Source organism: Gracilinanus agilis, chromosome 3 (genome assembly GCF_016433145.1).
Source record: "Gracilinanus agilis isolate LMUSP501 chromosome 3, AgileGrace, whole genome shotgun sequence".
NCBI classification, from domain to species: domain Eukaryota; kingdom Metazoa; phylum Chordata; class Mammalia; order Didelphimorphia; family Didelphidae; genus Gracilinanus; species Gracilinanus agilis.
In genome coordinates, this window is record NC_058132.1 from 511,831,980 (window position 1) to 511,857,270 (window position 25,291).

A 25,291-nucleotide genomic window follows, 5' to 3' on the forward strand; every position below is an offset into this window, starting at 1 on the left:
TTAAAATCTATTGTCTGCTGCTTTCCCCATATGTATCACCAATAATAATACAGTGATCCCTCACTTATCATGGGAGTTGTGTTCCAGAGACCCCTGTGACAGGTGAAGATCCCTGAAGTTGAGGTGTTATATTTATTTTATTTTATATATACATACATGTATGTATATATAAATATAAATATATATATATATTTTAAAACCCTTCCCACTCTCCTATAAACCTTTTCCACACTCTTATTCCCCAGACACTTATAAACACAGCCAATCAGCACCCAGTATATAGATCACAGTCCTGTGGTTGGTCCCCTTTCATTTTCATCAGCCATGTACAATCTCAGGTTGACAAACTTGCGCAAGTAGTAGTGGTGTATTGTATTTCCATTGTGCATAGTACAGTAATCATCTGCAAAATCTCATGATATAGCTAAAATTCTGCATTACAGAATTTTATATATAAATTTTTTTAAACCCACAATGTAGTGAAGCCATGATAAGTGAACTGTGATATAGCAAGGGACGACTGTATACTGTTTGCCATATATTTCTCCATTAACATTTGGGTGACTTGAAATCTCAAACCTTCAAAAACTATGTTATCCCTTGGACCAGAAAAATTTTGGCCCCAAAAAAGTGAATTTTTATTTTAAGGGAAAGTTTGTAACAATTAGAAACACTATGAATTTTTCCAAATGTATTCTAGCCCATTTTCTTCTCCTATTTACTTACATATATTTGTAGATATGTGTATTTAGTCAATCTATTTTATTTAGATGTATTATGTATGTGTACTTATATTATGTGTGTAAATTCATGTACATGCATACATAAATCTATATACATGCTGTGTATGTATTTATGCATTTAGATTTTTGTTTATATTTTTGTGTCTGCATATCTGCATATGTGTATATACATATTCACATATATATACACACACACATATATATATTCTATGTATAAGCATATGGCTATCAGAATAGGCTTTCTATTCTAATGCATATTATTATAATTTGTGAAATAAGCATTTTTCTATTTAACCATCTATAGGATCTTGTTACCATTTTTACCCTGAACTAGATTATAGAAGACAGTGGACATACCTTTGAGTCTGTCTCAACAATAATAAAATCTGTTAAAACAATTCTTATGAGTTTGGTATTTTCATTTCTTTTAGATATCATTATAATCTCTCAACATTCTCAAAATTGTATCACTTCCAGAATGAATTTCTTCTGAATATAGTTAGCCTAGCCCAGCTGTTTTCACGTCTTTTTTTTTTCAGTGCCATTTTTACTTCCCCATATAACACATTAGGAACTGTGAAACTAAAACTAAAATTAAAAGTTGTTGATTTCATTGTTATTGATTGAGAAAACAGCTTGTTATAGTAGCATTGAAACTCCTTTCCATTGTTTTTCTATTTTCCACCTTTGCTTTTCATTATTAAATACTCTTGAGACAATCTCACATATTTTGTTTTTTTCTGCATGCTTTCTATAAACTTAAGTTTTTCTCCACCACTTTTCATTATTTAATGAGATGATACTACTACAATCCCTTTTTATCATAGTCTGTATTGCAAGCTAGTTTATATTATATCTGAACATTTCTCTTAGTTTTCATATCTCTCTTCTTAGCAAGGAACTCGTGTTTATTGGCTCAGGCAATTTCTAAGCCTTATTGTTCTTATACTTAATATACAATTAAATTTCTTTAGAAATAGTAATAAAGATCCTATTACTAGCATAATAACAGATGATGGCATGTGTTAAAAATGATTTTTGACTCATTTTTCATTTTCACCATCAAAAGATTATTTAAATGGGACATTTTAATTTGTTTTACTGTTGTAACCTATCTTCTTATTTTTAGTGTTTAGCTTTTTAAAGGTTTTGATCTTTGATTTGACAAATTTATGATCTCTGTTTCTTGGCTATCTTCTGGTCTCTCTAAGGTCCCACTTATGAGAGGAAGACTTTCAAGATAATTCTTAATCTTAGTGCCTTTTCTCTGAATTTATTTATCTTGCTTTTGTTTTGGTTGTACATAGTTGTTTGCATGTCAACCCCTCCATTAAACTGTGAGGTCCTTGAAAGAAAGGAATGCTTTTTGTTTTTGCCTTTGTATCTCCAGACTCAGTTCAGTGCTTGGAACTTAGCAGATGCTTTTAAACATTGATAACTTGACTTTATACAAACAATTGATTGAGGAATTACTCTCATAAAAGTAACCAATCCTTTCATGTGAAAGACATAATCAAGTTTTGTTTGTGTGATATTATTTCCTTTTTTTATAATTTCTTTTTTCTGGATGAAAATATCCAAATGACATAGCAATGGGACATGTATGTAGTTTCTAAGTAGTTAGCCTCTTTAATTTCTTATACCTTATTCATATTTTCCAACATTTTTGGTCATTTTATCACTATGCCCATCATTTTATTGGAGGGTCAAGTATTCATTGATTTAATTGGGAGAGCTTTGTGAAGTTCTTTGTAGAATTTCTTCATATCTTCATTTCACTGCAACTGCTATCGTGTAAATTATAATCACTTAAAGGTGATTATTCCACAAATGCCCAGCAAAAGCTGTGCAGTACAAAATTACCACCACCTCCATGGAAATACGTTTCATATTTTTGTAAATATGGCAAGACTAACCTTAACAACTTTTGAATTTGCTCCTCCAAGGAGAACCGATCTGTAAAATAGCCTTTCATTTAGATAGAACTTCTTTTTGTACTCTGATTTCATTTAGAGCAAGAATGTCAAGATGTGATTCAGTTCCATCAATATACCAGCTCACTGATCACTAAACAATCATTTCTTATTTAGAGAATAAAGCATTAAATTAATGTTTATTATGCTGAAGGAAGCTTCTTTGGAACAACATATATAATGTGTTTGCTCAAAGACAAACAACTTTGAAAAATGTAAAGACTTTATTCAATGCTATGGTCTACCATGATTCTAGAAAACTAAGGATGAATTATGTTATAAACCCCTTAGAGAAATTCTGGATCAGGGTGCTTAGTGATTCATATATTTTTTGGATGTTGAGAATGGTGGAATTTTTTTAGTTTCCCTATGCATATTTGTTATAAAGATTTTACTTTTCTTTTTTCAAAGGGTGGGACAGACAACTTAGGAGAGAGAAAAAGTAATGTGTCAAGGCATTGTGTAAAGTGCTTTCTACAAATGTTACCTCATTTGATTCTTATAACAATACTAAAAGGTAAGTATTACTATTATTCCCATTTTTCTTTTGAGAAAAGAGGGACAGAGAGAGGATAACAAAACTTAGATTTTTGGTTTGTCAAATACTTAGCTTACTAAGGTTATATACTACTATGTGTTGAGCAGGTAATCTATTCATTGATCCATTACTTTATTTCTTAGCCAAAATCAGATTGTTTTCATGGTTGCCACTTTATAATATAGTTTGAGATCTGGTATAGCTAAGCCACTTTCCTTCATTTTTTTCTTCATTAATTCCTTTGATATTTTAGGTCTTTTGTTTTTCTAGATTAATTTTGTTATTATTTTCTAGTTCTATGAAATATATCTTGGGTAGTTTAGTATAGCATTGAATAGATATATTAAGTATAATTGTCATTTTTACTATGAGCAATTAATATTTTTCCAATTATTAAGATCTGAAATTGTGTGAAGTGTTTTGTAGTTGTGATCATGTGGTTTCTGAGTTTGTCTTGTCAGGTAGACTCTCACATATTTTACATTGTCTACAGTTATTTTAAATGGGATTTCTCTCTCTTTCTTGTGCTGTCGGGCTTTATTGGCAGTATAGAAAAATGCTGATGATTAATTTTGGTTTATTTTATAACCTGCAGGTTTGTCAAAGTTGTTAATTGTTTTGATTAGTTTTTTGGTTGATACTCTAAGATTTTCTAAGTATATCATTTGCAAAGAGTGATACCTTTATTTTCTTATTGCCTATTCTATTTCCTTTAGTTTCTTCTTCTCTTATTGGTATATATATATATATGTATATGTAAGATATATATTGCTATATATAAATATGCATTTTAAAATACAGTATTATATGGTAGTGGTGATAATGGACATCCTTGCTTCACTCCTGATCTTATTGGGAAGGCTTCTAGCTTATCTCCATTTCAGATAAGGCTTGTTGATTATTTTAGATGTACATTATTTATCATTTTGAGGAATATTCCATTTATTACAATATTCTCTATTATTTTAATATGAGTGCTATATTTTGTCAAAAAGCTTTTTTTCTGCAAAAATTGTAAACATTGTAAAAATTATATGGTTTCTTTTGGTTTTGTTATTTATATGGTCAATTATGTTGATAGTTTTTCTGATATTGAACCATCTCTGCATTCCTTTTATAAAACCCACATGCTAATACTGAATGATCCCCATGATATATTGCAGTAATCTCCTTGTTTTTTGTATTTTATTTAAAATTTTTGCATCAATTTCATTAGGAATATTGGTCTATAGTTTTCTGTCTCTGTTTTTTCTCTTTCTAATTTAATGTCAACATCATATTTGTGTCATAAAAGGAATTTGGTAAAGTTCCTTCCTCAACTATTTTCCCAAACAGTTTATATAGTAATGGAACTAATTGTTCTTTAAATGTTTGGTAGAATTCACTTGTAAATCAATTTAACCCAGGGACTTTTTCCTAAGGGAATTTATTAGTGGCTTTTAAAATTTCTATTTCTAAGCTGAGATTGTATAAGTTTCCTATTTCCTCTTCTGCTAGTCTAGGGAATTTATAATTCTTTAAATACTTATCTCACTTAGATCATCAGATTTATTGGCATATGATTGGGAAAAATTACTCATAATAATTGCTTTAAAATTCATTGGTTGTAATTACACCCTTTTCATTTTTGATACTGGCAATTCAGTTTTCTTCCTTTTTTAAAAAAAAATTACATTAGCCAATGGCTTATCTATTGGACTTTTTAAACAAAATAAAAACAACCCTTGTCTTTCATTTATTCATTCATTAGTTTTCTAACTTTCAATTTTATTAAATTCTCCTTTGATTTTCCAGATTTCCAATTTGGTGTTCAATTGCAGATTTTAATTAGTTCTTTTCTGGTTTTTAAATTATATATCAAATTCATTGATCAGCTCTCTCTTTATTTTATTGATATAAGAATTTAGAGAGATATAAAACTTCCCCATAATATTGCTTTGACTATAATCCAAAATATTGGTATGTTGTCTCTTTGTTGTCATTTTTTAAAATGAAATTGTTTAATTTTCTATGATTTGTTCTTTAACCCACTCATTCTTTAAGATAAGGTTATTTAATATCCAACTAATTTTTAGCCTTTTTCCAGCCCTTTCTTCAGTGTAATTTTGATAGAATCACAGTCTGAGAAGGTTATATTTAATATTTCAGCTTTTCTGCATTTGGTTGTGAAGCTTTTATGCCAATATATTATAAGATCATTTTTTGGTGAAGGTGCCATGTACTGCTAAGAAAAAGGTATATTCCTTTCTTTTTCCATTTGTTTTTCTGCAGACATCTATCAAGTCTAATTTTTCTAAAATTCTATTCACCTCATTAATTTTATTCTTGCTTATTTTTTGGTTTGATTTATCTAATTCTGAGTGGGGAAAGTTAATGTACTACTACTAATGTACTACCCTACTAATATAGTTTTATTGTCCATTTCCTCTTGTGACATGTAATTTCTCTTTATGGAAGTTGGATACTATGTCATTTTGTGCACGTTTAATATTTATATTACTTCATCTTCTATGATTTCTTTTTATCAAGATGTAATTTCTTTTCTTTTCTCTTTTAATTAGGTCAGTTTTTGCTTTTGCTTTAAGATTATAATTGCTACTCCTGCTTTTTTTACTTTAGGTGAATCATAATATATCATTTTCCAGTCCTTTACCATAAGTCTTTGTATGTCCCTGTATTTTAAATGTATTTCTTATTGATAGCATATTGTGTGATTCTAGCTTTTAACCCACTTTGCTATCCTTTTCTGTTTTATGGGTGAGTTTATCTCACTCACCTTTATATTTATGATAACTAGCTTTGTGTTTTCCTCCATTTTATTTTCTCCTTCTTTATACAACAGCCTTTTCTGGTTTGTAAATGTTTTTGTTTTTGACTACCAGCCTCCCTGAGTTCCTACTTTCTTATGTCTATCCCTCCTTTTATTTTTCCCTTCTTTGTCTTACTTTCTGATAGGGGTCCCTAATATATATATATATATATATATATATATATATATAAAATATTCCCACTTTATATCAATTCCAATGAGAGTAAGCACGAAGATATCTTCCTTCTATTTCATTAAATATCAATTTCTTCTCCTGGTTTATTATGCTCTGTTTTGCTAAATAGGTATTTTTTGTTTAAGCCTAGATCCTTTGCCTTGCAAAATATCATATTCCACACTTTGTAATTCTTTAATGTAGAAGTTGCTAGATCTGTATAATTCTGACTATGGCTACACAGTATTTGATTTTTTTCCCCTGGCTGTTTATAGAATTTCCTCTTTTGCTTTGGGCTCTGGAAATTGGATACAATAGTCCTGGATTTTTGAATTTGGGATTTCTTTCAAGAAGTTATAAATTGATTCTTTCCATTCCTTTCAAACCCCATTTTGTTCAAGAACTTCAGTGTATTTTTCTATGATAATTTCATGCAATATCATGCTCAGGCTCTTTTTTGATCATGGCTTTCAGGTGATCTAATGATTCTTAGATTATCTCCTTTGGATCTATTTTCCAGGATCAGTTGTTTTTCAACTGAGATATTTCATATTTTCTTCTTTTTTATTTTTTGAATTTATTTTATTGTTTCCTTGCATGAGACGGAGTCATTAATTTCCATATGTCCAACTAGAATTTTTAAGGAGCCATTTTCTTTGAGGCTTTGCATTTCCTTTCTTAGGAAATTATTTTCTTGTTTTAGATATTATATTTCCTTTTTTTAGAAAGTTATTTTCTTCAGTAAGTTTTTGTTCCAAGCTATTGATTTTTTCCTAACATTTTTCTGTCTAATTTTTCTTCTAAGTCTCTTATTATTTGCTTTTTAATACTTCTTTGGAATTTTTCCAGGAGTTCTTTTTTGGGGCTTGACATCCCTTCCCAATTTCTTTTGAGGCTTCACATGTTTTCATTTTCATTTTGTTCTATTCTGAGCTTGCATTTTGGATATTTGTGATGCTGAAATGTTTTTTTTAAGCACCAGGCTTTTTCTCTCTTTTGCTCATTTTCTCCCTTCACTTTCTCTATGTGATGAAGCTTACCTTTTTTTCCTGGAGTAGAGGAAACACTGTCCTGCACTTTTACTGTGATCTATTACTGGCATCATTTCAGCTGTTTTGGTCCCAGATTGAGCACTCAGCAGAGGTGGTCTAATTGGATTGCTTTTAGGGCTGAGTTCCTTCCACTGCTACTAATATTGGGTTGTGCCCAGCCTCGGTTACTACTGAACTATGAGGGGTCATGTTTGTCCTACTGCTAAATGTTCTATGTTATGTTTATTTCTGCTCTTCTCCTTCTGAGTCTGGACTGGGATGACTGTGCTCTTTCCCCTACTACTTCTGTTGTATCACATCCAAGTTCTGCTGATGCTTGTTCAGTGCTCTCTTTACCCACCCCAGAGAGATGAGTCCTCCTTGCTGTCTCTCCATGTTATTCTGGGCCAGAACACTGCTTTATCCCTTCGTCTACTGGTTCTACTACTGTATGTTTTGTTTTGAGATCTTTTTGTTCTTTTATGGTTATTTGGAGAGTAGTTGGCAGGCTCTAAGTGCTTCTAACTCCACCATCTTGTCAACCAGAAGTCAACTGGAACTCGTATTTTCCTGACTCCAGGCCAAATGTTCTATCCTCTGCATCATTATCAACCTTACCAAAAATGGTAAGATGAGTTAGCCAGAATCAGAAGTGTTTTTCCAGCAATTTTATAAAATTGTAATTCAAGAGCACTTACCTCTTTATTGAATTTCATACTATTTCTTCCTGCTTTTCTCCAAAAAACTGAGATTTTAAAAGAGCATAATAAACTCCTTGGTCAAGGAACTTTAACCTTTATAGCCTTCATATCTACATCTATAAAATGAAAGGTTAGATAAAAATAACCTCTAAGGTGCCTTTTACCTCTGAATCTATGACCCTACGAGATTTTTATTGAACTTATACATTTAAAAAGCATTGGAAGTACCTCAAAGATTATTTTAATATAAGTATTATTATCACTGTATGTCACTACTGGTGATATGATAGATAGTGTATTGGGCTTGGAATCAGGATAATAACTGGAGTTTAAATACAGCCTAAACACTTAGCTACATGATTTTGGGAGAGTAACTTAACCTTTTATTCATTCAATATCTCCCTTTATAAAATGGGGATAATGATGGCACCTACCTCATAGAATCATTATCAAGATCAAATGAAATTAAAAATACATAAAAGTGTTTAGCATAGTCCCTGGTTCATAGCAAGTGCTTAAATGCTATTTCCTTACTGACTTTTTATATCCTTCTTTTATATATTGGAAATAAACCTATAGAAAACTCAGGGGGTGGGACAATCAGGATGTTGAAGAACCTAGTTCCCATGCAAAATTGAGATTAGTTGATTTTCTTTAAGCTTAGGGCTAATTATGTTACTCCTCTACCTACTAAAACAGTGGCTTTTTATTTCCACCAGTATCAAAAATAAGATCCTCTGTTAGGCATTTAAAATCCTTCCTTGCCTGACTTATATATTTAATTTTATATGCATTCAATATATTCATTTATATATAGATTCTCTTCTCTGAGATAATGTGAGCTCCTTGAGAGGAAGGATGTTTCATCTTCTTAGATTCTCAGAACTTCGGATATTACCAGGCACACAGTAGCTACTTAATAAATTTTTGAACAGTTGATTGTTTTTCAGCCTTACATGTACAGGTAAAATCCTTGTGAAGCTTCCCAGTAATGTAAGATATTTCTTTACAAATATCCAATAATGGCCACAACACTCCTAAAACATCTCCAGATTTTGTTGATTCTTCAGATGTTTCTAAGAGGTGATTTTGCCTTTTCAGAGTCAATACTCAGTTCTTGCTGAGAAACTGTGTATCCAGGACTTGGTACTAGCCAGTTAATACCCAGGAAGAGAATCTTCTGGATAATATATTTGATATTTTTCTGTATTTTTCTTGCATTAACTTATCTTTAAACATGCCTTTATGCTTTCAATAACAGTGTAAGCTCCTAAAATGCACAGATCATCTCCCTTTGTATCTCAAGAAGATAGTAGCATACCTGGAATATAGCAGGCACAATAAATGCCTACTACACTAAATTCAGTTGTATTTGCCTAATATCTTTACACATATACCCAAATACTATGAGGCCTTGGACAATAACCAACACTTTAATATAATCTGTTATCTAATACTTTTCTTCATGAGCTTCTGCAATTCCCCTCAAGTCCATTGCACTATATCTCTAATTCTTTAGCCCACTTGATTTTCCTTTATCTAAATTTGTATAGTGATTGATAGAGTCAGCTCATAACAACACAAGTCTAGAGCTGAGGCAATTAAAGTATTGAATATTCTATGCTAAAAAGTCAAGTTTAAAGCTCAAGGAGGAAATAGATGATAAAACTACACTAGTGGAAGTCCTGAAATTTCCTCTATCAAAACTAGATAAATCAAACCAAAAAATAAATAAGAAAAAGGTAAGAGAGGTGAATGTAATCCTAGAAAAATTAGAATTAATAGATATGTGGAGAAAAATAAATAGGAATAAAAAGGAATACACTTTATTTTCAGCAACACATAGTATATTTTCAAAGATTGACCATATATTAGGGAAGTGATGGGCGAACTTTTTAAAGAGGGGGCCAAAGGAAAGGAAATGCTCATCTGTCAGTTTGTTTCTAAGGCATCTCTTTCGAAGTTTCATTGTATTGTATCCTACTCGTTGTATTCATCAGATTAGGAAAAATGTCAGTGCAGCCCGATAGAACATTTTAGGGGGCCATATATAACCCTTGGGCCGTAGTTTGCCTATCACTATACTAGGGCATAGAAACATGGCAAACGAAAAGAGCAGAAATAATAAGTGTAACTTTTTCAGATCATAATGCAATAAAAATAACAAATTAGTAAGGGTACATGGATAGGCAAATCAAAAATTATTTGGAAATTAAATAATATGATTCTCCAAAATCAGTTAGTTAAAGAGCAAATCACAGAAACAATTAATAATTTCATTGAAGAGAATGACAATGATGAGACATCTTACCAAAATCTGTGGGATGATGCCAAAGCAATACTGAGGGGAAAATTTATATCCTTAAGTGCATATATTAACAAATTGGGGAGGGCAGAAATCAATAAATTGGGCATACAAATAAAAAAAAACTAGAGAGGGAACAAATTAAAAATCCCCAGATGAAAACTAAATTAGAGATCATGAAAATTAAAGGAGAAATTAATAAAAATAGAAAGTAAAAGAGGTATTGAATTAATAAATAAGACTAGAAGCTGGTATTTTGAAAAAACAGATAAAATAGACAAAGTATTTATCAATTTAATTAAAAAAGGAAAGAAGAAAACCAAACTAACAGTATCAAAGATGAAAAAGGAGACCTCACTTCTAATGAAGAGGAAATCAAGGCAATTATTAAAAACTATTTTGTCCAATTATATGGCAATAAATATAGCAATTTGGTGACATTGATAAATATTTAAAATATAAATTGCCTAGATTAACAGTAGAAGAAATAGAATACTTAAATAATCCTGTATCAGAAAAAGAAACTGAACAAGCTATCAAAGAACTCCCTAAGAAAAAATCCCCTGGACCATATGGATTCATAAGTGAATACTATCAAACATTCAACGAACAACTAAGTCCAATACTATACAAATTACCATCAACAAGCATCATCTTCAATGGGAATAATTTAGAAGCATTCCCAATAAGATCACGAGTGAAACAAGGATGCCCATTATCAACTCTATTATTTAACATTGTACTAGAAACACTAGCAGTAGCAATTAGAGAAGAAAAAGAAATTAAAGGTATTAAAATAGGCAATGAGGAGACCAAGCTATCACTCTTTGCAGATGTTATGATGGTCTCCTTAAAAAGTCCTAGAGAATCCATTAAAAATTAGTGGAAATAATCAACAACTTTAGCAAAGTTGCAGGATACAAAATAAATGTGCATAAATCATCAGCATTTCTATATATTTCCAACACATCACAGCAGCCAGAGTTAGAAAGAGAAATTCCATTTAAAATCACCCTAGACAATATAAAATACTTAGGAATCTATCTGCCAAGACAAACATAGGAATTATAAGAACACAACTACAAAACATTTTCCAAACAATTAAAACTAGATCTAAACAATTGGAAAAACATTGATTGCTCATGGGTAAGATGGGCTGACAATAAAAATGACCATCCTACCCAAATTAATTAACTTATTTGTTGCCATTCCTATCAAACTACCAAGAAACTTCTTTTACCTAATTAGAAAAAAAACTATAACAAACTTCATTTTGAAGAAGAAAAGATCAAGAATATCAAAGGAAATAATGAGAAAAAAACATGAAGGAAGGTGACCTAGCAAGACCAAATCTTAACTGTACTATAAAACAGTAGTTATCAAAACAATATGCTACTGGCTAAGAGACAGAAGAGAGGAACAGTGGAATAGAGTTGGGGTAAGTGATCTCAGCAAGACTATGATAAACCCAAAGAGACCAACTTTTGGGACAAAAATCAACTATTTGACAAAAACTGCTGGGAAAATTGGAAAACAATATGGGAGAGAGTGGGTCTAGATCAACATCTCATACCTTATACCAAGATAAATTCAGAATGGCTGAATGACTTGAATATAAAGAAGGAAACTTTTAGTAAATTAGGTGAACACAGAATAATATTCTTGTCAGATCTCTGGGAAAGGAAAGATTTTAAAACCAAGCAAGAGTTAGAAAAAAATTACAAAATGTAAAATAAATAATTTTGATCACATTAAATTAAAATTTTTTGTACAAAAAAAAACCCAATGCAACCAAATTTAGAAGGGAAGCAACAAATTGGGGGAAAATCTTTATAACAAAAAACTCTGACAAAGGTCTAATTACTCAAATATATAAGGAGCTAAATCAATTGTACAAAAAGTCAAGCCATTTCCAATTGATAAATAGACAAGACATGAATAGGTGATTTTCAGATAAAGAAATCTTTTTATCAAGTGTTTTAAATCTCTTAGAATTAGAGAAATGCAAATCAAAATGACTCTGAGGTACCACCTCATACCTAGCAGATTAACTAACATGACAGCAAAAGAAATTGGTGAATTTTGGAGAGGATGTGGCAAAATTGGGACATAAATGCATTTGCTGGTGGAGTTGTGAATTGATCCAACCTTTCTGGATGGCAATTTGGAACCATGCTCAAAGGGCTATAAAAGACTGTCTGCCCTTTTATCCAGCCATACCACTGCTGGGTTTATACACCAAAGAGATCATAGGGGAAAAGACTTGTAAAAAAATATTTATAGCCTCGCTCTTTGTGGTAGCAAAAAATTGGAAAATGAGGGTATGCCCTTCAATTGGGGAATGGCTGAACAAATTTTGGTATCTGTTGGTGATGGAAAACTATTGTGCTCAAAGGAATAATGAACTGGAGGAATTCTATGTGATCTGGAATGACCTCCAGGAATTGATGCAGAGTGAAAGGAGCAGAACCAGAACATTATACAAAGAGACTGGTAGGCTATGGTACAATCGAACATAATGGACTTCTCTACTAGCAGCAATGCAAGGATCCAGAGCAATACTGAGGAACTTATGAGAAAGAACACTATCCACATTCAGAGGAAGAACTGTGGGAGTAGAAACACAGAAGTAAAACAACTGCTTGAACACATGGGTCGATGGGGATAATATTGGGGATGCAGACGCTAAACAATCACCCTAGTGCTACTATCAATAATATGGAAATAGGTCTTGATCAATGATACATGTAAAACCCAGTGGAATTGCATATTGACCATGGGGAAGTGTAGTGGTTTGGTGGAGAAGGAAAGAACATGAATCAGGTAACCATGGGAAAATATTCTAAATAAAAAAATAATTAAAAAAAGTTTTAATACTAAAAAAAAAGTCAAGTTTATGGATAGTCTATAAAGGGAATAACTGTCATACATTATCATTTTTTCAAATTTAATGTTCTCTAACATATAATTATTAAAATTAAGCATTCTTACAAAATAAATTTATATCCACATGTCTTTTTACTTGTTTTTAAAGGTTACTTTTATCAAGATAATCTTTTTTTTTTTCATTTTTAAACCCTTAACTTCTGTGTATTGGCTCCTAGGTGGAAGAGTGGTAAGGGTGGGCAATGGGGGTCAAGTGACTTGCCGAGGGTCACAAAGCTGGGAGGTGTCTGAGGCTGAATTTGAACCTAGGACCTCCTGTCTCTAGGCCTGACTCTCAATCCACTGAGCTACCCAGCTGTCCCCACAAGATAATTTTTAAAAAACAGTTATGAGTTAGGTTGTGGAGCAGGAGGAAAACAGGTTAGACAATGATTGTGCAATAGCAAATAGTATTTTGGAGAGGCAGTTAGGTGGCTCAGTAGATAGTGTTGGGCCAGTAGTCAGAAAGACCTAAATTCAAATCTGAACTCAGACACTAATTCTGTTACCCTGGGCAAGTCACTTAACCTCTGCCTTAATTTACTGGAGAGGGAAATGGTAAACCACCCAATTATGTGTTCCAAGAAAACTCCATGGACATCATAGATATGCTATGGTCCAAAGGGACACAAGGACTTGGACATGACTAAACAATTGAACAACAACAACAACAACAATAATGTTTTCATTAAAAATGGAATGTTCAACCAAGTAACACAAAGCAACAGCAATATGTCCTTCCACATATTATGGTCTATATTCCTTGATTAGCTAGTGGTTAAAGATTATTGGCAGCTGTGACAAATTTGTAGTTTATCTTTAGAAAGAAATTATGGCAATGGGAATATAGTGCTTAACTTAAATCCAGGCATTAATATAAAAAAAATCTCGGATTCTTCTATCAACTCCAGAAGTTACTCATATCTGAGAGAGACTGGATAATGGACTGCAATATTTTCAATATCTAGGTGAATTCACCCATAAAAATGTTTTCTTGCTCTTGAAACTGTTTTAATCACTTTTATGTAGATTACTGTCAAAAGACACTTTTCATTATTTTTATTCAGTGGCTTCAAAAAGGCATATCTTACATGATGTCAAACATCTGGATGAAAATGGGAAAAAATTCAGTCAATCATCTAAATGTTTCATCTATGTGATGCTAAACATCTGGGTATTTAGAAGCATTTAAGTGATTAAATGAATTCTTCATTTTATATACAGATGTTTGACATTATATACACTCAAACTCTGAGAGTTCTTAGGCTATAAATATTATCTTAAGGAAGTATATGGTTCAATCTACTAATGAAAATAAGAATATCTATTAACAAAAGTCCATAAAACTTGTACATAATCATTGCCTACTAAGTAAGCAAGCTAAAGATGTGGTATTTACAAGTTCTTTGGAAAATAATGGAAATTTTTTCTAGTACTGACTAATATATAATAGTTATTTGATTAATATGTATAAAATTATTTTACGCCTATACTTTTAATTAAGTTAAAAGATAAGTATTATAAACACTGGTTTGTATTTAATCCTTTCTTCAGTCAATTGAATATTCCATTATTTGTTTTAAAAGGACAGGATTTACTTTGAAGATCTAAACATATATCTAAAGATATGCTTGACGACAGTCAATATTATATAGATATAAATACCAACCAAATGTTGTTTAGCTGATAGCTTAAAAAGAATCTAATTATGTGAGACTAAAGCGATATCTGTGAGTTTTAAGAACATATGTATACACACACATACATATATACACTTAAATTTAACCTACTTTTTGATTTGATAGAATTGATAGGCCATTTAAATAGATGGTGTTGGAGTTGCTCTAATAACATATCAAACTCAGTACCTTCTTGTCTTCAGGCTTTAAAAAAATTCTAGTGTCTTGGCATTAATAAATGGGAAAAAGTTAAAAGCAAAGATATGAATCTGCCAATTGCCAATTATTAGAGAAGTTTAACTAATTAAAATTAGTTGCCACAATAAGGAGACCCAAAATGCCAAAATAACCAAGGTAGCTAGAATTTATATAGTTAATCTCCTTGTTAAGTAGAAAGATACAGTAGCCAAATGTTGCTTTAAAGTATAAGCTTATTTGTAAATCATTAAGAAATGTAGGGGGGGGGATGAAAGAAAAACGAATGTTAAAACACTAAAAAATTCGAATTTTCATTTTGGTTTGATCAAGATTCCTTTCATTTTTAATTGCTCTTACCTCTATTGTTAGGTAATTTCAAGTTTTGTAGCTGCTTTTCTTACAAATGCCCTGTGAATCAGGAACTAGAAGTATAGAAGGGGTCCAGGCTATGAAGAACACTGAATGTCAAATGGGGGCAAGTAGATATGCATATGGAAATAATCATAAACTATTCTTTGATAATGATTCTGATTATAGCTACACAATTATATTACAAGTACTTAAAAATAAAAATAAAGCAAATACCATTAAGGTTTTGAATTATCAACAACTCTAATCACATTCTTATACTCTAATTTCACTTCTGAATATTATTTTCTATTACAGCAAGGAAATTAATATCATGCAAGAATGTGAGTTAAAAGAAAAATGTCATTTTAAAATCCATAATGTTGGAGGCATGGTAGGTTCTAAACATTTATCTATAAGCTTTAAAATTGATTTCATGAGTTAAAATAGGTTTAGAATTCTAGAGATCACAAGCTTTTTTTAAATAACAAAATTAATAAAGTCTTTAATTTCTTTTCCTTACAACAATATTGGGAGGTAGGAAGAGCAATGACACTATTCTCATTTTATTTATGAGGAAACTGAAGTTCTGTAAAGTGAAATGACTTACTCAGGATCACATAGCTATTCAGTATGTGAGGCAGAAATTAAATTCAAATAATTTCACTCCATGTCCAGAATATTTTGTATTAAGATCTGTTTCCTCAAGAGAGAAAAAAAAATACAGCCTTAAAAAAACCCTTCAAGGAAAGTGACAATGAGTTAGTTGTGTATTAAAATACATTTTTATCAAGGTCATAATGTATGCATTGAGAGACATAACAAACATTTAAAAGACCTTGTTCTCGACTTCATGTAGCTTACACTAAAATTGTAAAATATAATAGATGTTCAAATAACTATAACACAAAATCATGTGTTAAGTGCATTCAGGTGGTCCAAAGTAAAGTGCTATGTTTTGTCCAGGAAAACAGGCATATTATTTTTAATTGGGGGTGGGTTGGAGTGAAAGCTTTGTGAAAAACATATGAATTGGTCTTTATTGGACAGGCATAAATTCAGGAAAGGAAGAGAGGGAGGTTAGAGACTCCAAGCACAGAGGATAGCTTCAACTAAGATCCAAAGACAATAATAACAGGTCATATATGCTTTGGGGACAGGGAGAAGTCTGACTTAATTGACATTTCAGTAGATAGTAGATAGTAATATTAGACAAAGTTGTAAAGGTAAAAGGGTAACTGATTGTTAAGAGCCTTTAATGTTACAAATGAACTTAAACTTTACTTGGTAAACAATATGAAGTAATTATGATTTTAAAGCATTAAAAATATAATAAGGATTTATATGTAAAGAAGATTAGTTTGGTAGCAGACTGATATGGAATGGATTGGAAATATAAAATGAAGGAAACACTTGTTTAAAGCCTTCTATAATAACCAATTCATTTGATAATGATTCTCCCTATTGAGCTGGTGGTATTTGGAAAAGAAAGGATTGGAGAGATACACGAGATACTATATAGGTCAAATCGATAAACTTGGCAACCAATTGGAAATAAGGGGTCAAGGATGTCAAGGTCCTGTGACCTGAGAACAGGAGAAACCATGGGGATGGGAATCGCTGGAGAGTTTTGATAAGGATACATGCCACATCAGACAGAGTCACTGTCCAATGTTTGGACATGTAGCAAAGATTAGAGGAAATCTACCAATTAACCAGACTCCCAGTTGCATTTATTTGCCAAAATGAGATTTAGTTTTTCTTTATTTATTGTTCTTGCTTCTTTCAGTAGAGTAATCAATGTCATAACCACTGTTTATGTCCATATTAAAGAATGCCAGAAAGTAAAATGTATTGTTGGAAGTCCGTGAAACAGGAAGAAGTGATGAGTGGGGCTTTGTGGTAAAATTGAGAAGCAAAAGAGAGTCAGAGTAAAATATTGGTACTTTCACAGTTTTACTAATAGAAAAAGAGGAAGGTCACTAGTCATTCTGCTAAATATTTGTAGAGAATTGGTATGAGGTGGGTTTGGACAAGACTCATATAGGATGAGAAATTTTTGAAGACTGATCTATATCAATGAAAAGAATGCCTGTGGCAGTGAAATCTGAAGTCCTTCAAATCTATGCTTTGATCAAATGATCAAAGTAGCATTTGAATGTCTCAAATGGAATTACATTTTCACTAGAAAAGTCTCCATCATTTTGTTAGCTCCAGTGGCAGGTACATTTATAAACAAATCTACTGCAGCAGCTCAGTCGAAGGATTTTCTAGAAGATCTCAATAGAAATCTGCCCAAATCTGTCTGTCAGTCAAAGGCCTGTCTTCAACTGTCTCTATATAACAGGTTGTGACTATTTTGATTTGAACTGAGCAGTTTCTTCCATCCAGAAATGTCATTCACATGAGCCTGTTTAAACCACCTGGCAGTCTAATTGAATTGGTTAACTTTTCTATTCCTTAGTTACAGCAAAGCATTCTGAATTCCATGTAGTTACTTTGTAAAGTCAGACAGGTTTGGAACTTCATGCCAGTGATTGATTCCAAGGTATTATTTGATAGCCATTCTGTGTAGAGTTACACAATTCTACGACTACTACCTAAAAAAACCCTCAAAACTCAAAAGGCACTCAAGTTTTTAATCATCAAGAACATTTCCTGCCTTGAAATTTCACTGAGCCACATTATATTCTCCTACAAGTAAGGGAATTATATTATGTACAGAATGCAAGTTAACAGGAAATTTTTATTTTAAAATTTAGAATACTAAAGGTACTATACAACCTAATCACCCATTAGTAAGTTATCAAATTAATTTCATAAGTTAATATACTCTTTAGCCACAAGTAGTTATTATATAGGCAGCATTTAATGGGTTGTGGAAGTCTTGGTCCTAAAGGACATATGAATTCTATCTCCTACCTCTTAAGATATGGAAGAGTATAGTATCAGAAGAGATTAAGGAATCAACAGTGGATCAATCCATAAACATTTATTAAGCACCAAGAATTATCCTAGGTGTTAGTGATATAAAGAATGAAACAATTTCTACTCTCAAAAATCTAACATTTTAATGAGACACAACAAATACATATACAAATATATACAAAAATACCAATAAAAAGAACTACATATAAAGCATTTTAAGAGAAAAGTCCCTAAGATAGAAGGAATTATCAAAAGCTTCATGTAGGAAGTGGTGCTTATGCTAGAAGAGAGGGATTTTCTGGGACAAAAGTGAGGAAGAAGTGAATTCCAAACAAGGAAAGCAGTCAGTAGTTGAAAGGTACAGAGATAGGAGATGCACTATTATTTGTGAGGAACAAAAAAAATGATTAGTTTAGCTAGATTGTAGCATGGGGAGAAGTGATGCCCATTGAGTCCAGAAAGATAGTTTGGGGCCAGGTTGTGAAGAATTTTTAAAGCTAAATAGAGGAATTCACATGTAAGCCTAGTGATAATAAGGAGCTATTGGAGTTGATTGAGTAGGGAGTAACAGGCTAAGATATGCAATTAAGTAGAATAATTTTGGCAGCATCTACAGGATGGTTTGGAGTAGGAAGAGATATGAAGCAAGGAGTCTAATTAGGAGGATGTTCTAATAATCTAGTGAGAAGTGAAGGGGGCCTGAAATAAGGTAGGGTAGCTGTGTGAGTAGAGAGAAAGGGCAAGATATGAGAAACGTAAACTTAGAAACAGCAAGATCTGGAGACTGATTGGACATGTGAGGCAAAGGGGAGTGAGGAGTTGAGGATAATGCCATAGTTACAAATAGACAAGATTGGAAGGCTGGTGATGACTGATGGAAATTGAGAAATCTGAAAGATGGAAGGGTTTGAGGATTGAAGGGAAAAATAATGAGTCCAGTTTTGGCTATGTTGAGTTTGAGATGGCTCTGAGATATCCAATTTGAAAGTTCCAAGAAGTTCCAAGAATATATACATATATATATACATATATATATATGTATATATATGTATGTATACATATATGTTTTTTTTCAGATATGGATTTGGGCTTTTTTTTCTTGGTTACAAAGGGAAGGATCATTTCTGGGAGAAAGTGGATATATCCTGAAGAATAGCAATTATAAAAAATACAACAATTCATTTTTTAAAATGTAGTTTAGGGTGGGCTGAAGGATGGTGAAATATTATCTGACTGAATTTCTGGTAGAGCTAATTCTGTCAACCTCATCCTCAAGAACTTTAAAAAAAAACCAAAACCCTTACCTTCTGTCTTAGAATCAATACCATGTGTATTGGTTCCAAGAGAGAAGGATGGCAAGGGCTACACAATGGCATTTGGGGGGAGGGGTATAGGGGTTAAGAGACTTTCCCAGGGTCACACAACTAGGAGGTATTTGAGGAGAGATTTGAACACAGGACCTCCTGTCTCTAGGCCTTGGCTCTCAATCCAACAAGCCTAGCTGCCACCTCACTTCAATAACTTTTTAGCAGAGTTTCCTCTTCAGAATATATTGTGGTAAAATATTCCAGGTTTTTCTTTTTTACTTTCTCCAGATTGAAATAGTACAAAAATCAACTAACTTCTTTAGCTCACTCCAAGCCTTTCTAAATAGCAATGTCCAACAGAGGTTGGTTTCTGTAACAAAAAGAAAATGCTTGCAGTGTATTGGTACCTATTACTGTACATCATGTTCTTTCCTTTCTACAAAATGTGCTTTCTGTAATTTATTAAAATCCTATAGGGAAAAAATGGCTTGATATGAAATCAAGTAGACTGTGGAGTGATTTTCAGCTTGTAGCCCTTTATTTCAGAAGTACAGTCTGAAACTAAATATACATTTATATTTCTAACAGGGGAGAGCAGGACTGAGTGTTAAAGTGAATCACTGGGAACACAATTATGTAGTTCAAAGTGAACTGTGTTTCAAAATCATTTTGAAGTAAAGTGTACATCTGAAAAATTCAACTCAAAAAAGTTTTTTTTTCATTTTTGTCTTTTAAATTGTTCAAAGGGAAGCTTTCAGTTCTGGCTCTCACTGTTTGACCTACAAAAGTTCTAACATATGAGCAGCATCACGGGATGAACTTTAAAAGTGCAGACTAATGTTAGGAAGAAGACAATTATAGATGAATCTATCCATTGCCCAAATAACTAGTTGAAAAGTAGGGAGGAAATGCCTTCAAGTCAATTAAATAGAAGGCTAGCAAGCAATTGCAATCAGGAATTTTGATTTTGTGTACATGTTTTTTAAACTATGTCCCTTAATGTTATGTAGCAAACCCCATTAAAAGATAACCAAGAATTTTACAAGAAAATATTGTTGGGGACATTACAGTATTCATATTGTAATCTAAAATCAATTTAAGATGCCTCTGCCTTTAGGGAAGAAAAAAAAACTCAAAAACTATAAAAGTTTCCTTATTGCCACAAATTTTCCCCTCTCCCTTGGGTTTTCAGCAAGTACTCCTTATTGGAATCTTTTAAAAAAGAGAAGATTGAAAACTGATAAATGTGGATAAATAATGATAAAATAAATAATGCGTATTTTATTCAAGCCAAGAGGGAAAGATGAGAAAAGTAGACTATTTCCAGGCATTGAAGGCAACAAGTAAATATGTCTAAAGTGTGGAGTAAGAGTATCTTGTTCAAGGAATAGCATGGAGTGCAGTATCATTGAACCATGGAGTATATTGAATGATGCAAGATGTGAAAAAACAAGGAAAAATTCAGGATGTGGAGCAAGTAAGTTATCAGCTATTATTGTTATATTATTATTCAACATAAATACTTATATCTAAAACTATATAGATTGTAGTTTATCTACAAGCACATAAAGGGTTAAAGAATAGTTCAATGGAAATAAATATGCTCTCATTTGATGCTATATTTATAACCAGAATAGCTACCATCAGACAATCATTAGTGATATTTAAGGTAACTTAAAATCAACAGTCAAGCCTTCTCTGGCATGAAAACTCAGGAAGACAGATGTAACATTCTATTAACTTATGCTTTTTATACAAAGAAAGGAAACAACAATTTATTGAATACTTATTATATGCCAGGTAAGTATTAGACAAGTATTATTATGCTTTGACCTCACCTAGGGCTAGTATAATCTCTATTTTATAACTGAGAAAACTGAGTCACATAGCAATTAAGGTCATATAACAAGTAACTGTTTGAGGCTAGACTAGATTTGAACTCAGGACCTCCTAACCCTCAGGAAATTGGTCTATCCACTGTACCAATTATGCCTATAGTAATACCATTAAAGAAAACTAGTGCCCCACAGTGTATACTTTATTCCCTTTTGATATTTCAGTGAAACCAAAGCTTACTCCCAATCTATGCTGGTCATACAAATCTGAAGGATGTCTTTTCCATGCCTTCTCCCAATTGATAGTATAATACCCAGTCATGTAGATCACAAGGAGAATTTTGTTGTTAGAAAAGATCGGTTTGTGGTAGTCAAGAGTTTGAGGTCGTTCTAAGTACTCTACAATTTCCCAAAGGTGATACTGCTCTTTTCCACTTATTATTTAGTTCTAGTCCAGTGGTTTTTTTTTAAAGCATCTAGAGTTAATGTCCAAGATAAAGGTGCTAAGGGACTCACTCAACAGGCTTCCTATAAATTGAATGTCTTATTTTGGGCAATATGTATTTTTCCCCCATGCTGACATTTTACTAATTTTTAGAATAATTTCTTTTGAAAGGAGATGGATTTTACTGAAAAGATTGTATACCATTCTGGGGCTTAACAAAAATCTGTGAATAGGAGCATTCAAAGAATCTCAGTATCAAGAGGGAAATATTCTTTTATTTAGACTTTGCTAAGTATAACCTCTGTGACAATAGTGAACATATGAAGGAAGCATATGTCTTCCCATTTTATGATACCTTACTTGGTTTTTATACTGAATGGATCATTGAATAAAATGGTTTCCATAGTTATGTGATTTTAATGCACAGCAATAATATATAGCAAAGAGATGGTTTGACTTGGAGTCAGGAGAGACCTAGGTTTTTGTTATTAACTAGCAGAAGTAAGTCTCTTAGTCAATGGGGCCACAGTCTTCTCATATATAAAACAGAGAAGCAGCACCAGGAGCATTTACTTCACAAAATAATTGTGTTAAGAAAAATGTTTTTGAAAACCATAAAATGATATATAGAGGTCAGTTTTTAATATTACTCTTGCTTTTCCCGTTATATCCTTTTATATTCTCAACACATCTCAAGAAGTTGGATGACTGTGGTTCATAACAGAAAATCAATTGTGAAAGTCTGTAAGTTGATCAATGGAACTCTCCATGTATATACAGGTCTTTCTCATAAAGATTTATACAGGCATATGACTTAATATTTGCTAATTAAATACTTGCTTGATTTTTTTGGTAACTTTGATTGAGTTCAACTATCACCTCATCTCTGGCCCTTGTCACCTTTCACCTAGAACAGTGATGGGCAAACTAAGCAGCCCCCTGAAATGTTCTATCTGGCTGTGACATTATTCCTAATCTGACGAATACAATGAATAAGATAAAATACAATGAAACTTTGAAAGGGTTGTCTTAGAAACAGACTGACAGATGAGCATTTCCTTTCCTTTGGTCCCCTCTTTAAAAAGTTTGCCCATCACTGACCTAGACTATTATAAAAAAATATCTTAATAGTTTTTTTGTCTTTAATCTCTTCTTCCTCCACTCATTCATTCTTCACCCTGCTTTCGAAGTGATTTTCCTTAAACATAGATCTAATTATTCAGTTACTCTAGAGACTCCTTACTCAGTAATTCCAGGAACCCCCTAATTTCTCTAGAATAAGATATTAATTCTTCTATATGGCTTTTAAAGTCTTTCACAATTTAGCTTACCTCATTATATAGTATTCCTTTCCCCACACTGTTGTTTGTACTTCATACCTAAAGAGGACCTATGAAATATTGGGGTCTGGGTACAATGTTTTTGACTGGGCTGATCAATATGAGCTTAGATGACTCTATAAGTCAGATACAAATAGTACATGAAAGCAATTGGGTTGGAGATGTCTCTAAATTTGTGCATCTCATGTTTCCTTATTGCTACTGTGATTTTGTTTTGCTCATGGAGAAAAATGCCTTCTTTGATGCAGGTATGCCTTTCAAGATGGTCTTATGCCAATGTCTCCATGTCTCACAATCAGTGCTAAAGAGAGACCTTGAGAGTATCTTTGTATCTCTTTTTTATGACTTCTATGTAAGCAAATGCCTTGTGTAAGTTTGAGTTCTTCATAAAATGGTGTTTTAAGTGACTATGTGTTTGGCATGCAAAAAATTCAACCAGCACATTAGAGTTGTGCTCTCTATAGAAGAGTCTGGCAGTTCAGCTTGAGAGAGTTCAGTGCCTAGTGCCTTATCTTGTAAGGTGATCTTCAGAATCTCCCTAAGGTAATTGAAATGGAAATAGTTCGTTTTTTAGCATGGTGAAATTTCACAAACATACAATAATGAAGTCAGCACAATGCTTCTGTAGACCTTCATTTTGGTATGCAGTGTAATACTTCTTTTCTCCCACACTTATCTTTTGGATCCTTCCAAATACTGAGCTAGCTCTGGCAATTTTTACATCAACATCATCATCTATATGGGAAACCCTGAAATTTATATTGCCAAGGTAAGTGAACTTATTTATAACATTCCTAATTTCTCAATTTACTGTAAGCAATGGTTCCATGTATAGATGGTGTAGTGCTGACTGGAGGAGACCTTCTGTTTTCTTGGTATTATTAGGCCAAAATAATCATATGTGGCAGAGAATTGATCCATAAATCCATAGCCTCAGAGACTAAGTTGATTGTGATATGTGAAAAAAATGTTGTGCACAACTTTCCCTCCACTTTGATTTTGGTTCATAATCTAGTTTTCTACTAGTTTGATGTCATTTTTGTCCCCATTGAAGGTATCTGTTAACATTATGGAAAACATGATACACAAGTTATCAGGCATGGCAGGAAGTTCTTGGTAAAAACCGAAGACTCATGTACCTCATGACCTTCTTATCTCCAACATTCTCTTCTGCTTCCCTAAATGCAAAAAACCCTCAATAGTAAGTGCTGACATTTAACAGACTGCATCATTGTAAGGAGAAAAGACAGCAGGATGTGAGAATGATGAAAGTGATGAGTGGTGCAGAGAGTGCTGGACCAATCCTAGACTCATCCTCTTCAAACCAAATATTAGCATTCAACAAAAGTGGAGGTCCTAAAGCAAGACAAGTGTAAGGAGAATCAACATCAACAGATTAGAGCATTTGTTCATGTGTGAACAGTTTATTGCTGACCTGGAGGGAAAGCTGAGATAGTACACAGTAACAATAGAATAGAAAAGGAATGAGCAGCTTTCAGAGACTTAGTGAACAGCAGCATATTTGCTCATCTGGGCTAGAATACTCACAAACTTCAGGATTGGTTTGAGGAAAATGATGAGGAAATTCAGAAGCTGCTAAAAAAAATGAGACCTCTACAGAATTTATCGGCAGGGCAGTCTGTCTGCCTCTAAGAAGGCAACATTTAATTCCACCAAAAGTAAAGTCCTGCACTGTAATCTGGCCAAATGGCATTCTCTCTGCTCTGTTCACATGGTCTTATATCTTACATTTCTATATGCCTGCACTAACTGTCTTTCATGCTTGAAATATAATCCTTTGCCTTTTTCTCAAATAATTTTTTATCTTCCTTCATGATTCAATTTGAGCTCTATTTTCCATAAGTAGTCTTTCCTGATGCCCCAAATTGGAATGTCCACCTAATTATTTCATATTTGTTGTGTTTTCTGTATATACTTATATATGTACATGTTATCCCCACTGAGAGAATGTAAAATCGTTTTGAATATGGATTCTCTCTCTCTCTCTCTC

General features: G+C 32.5%; 1 protein-coding gene across 1 annotated transcript in view; it reads right to left on the reverse strand.

Moving 5' to 3' along the window:
- Nucleotides 1–25,291, reverse strand: part of MYO16 (myosin XVI) — a 719,254-nt gene that overhangs the window by 277,952 nt on the left and 416,011 nt on the right. Inside the window, exon 19 of the mRNA XM_044669338.1 lies at nt 23,879–24,029. Within this exon, the coding sequence (XP_044525273.1) occupies nt 23,879–24,029 (151 nt within the window). The remainder of the gene's footprint in view (nt 1–23,878; nt 24,030–25,291) is intronic.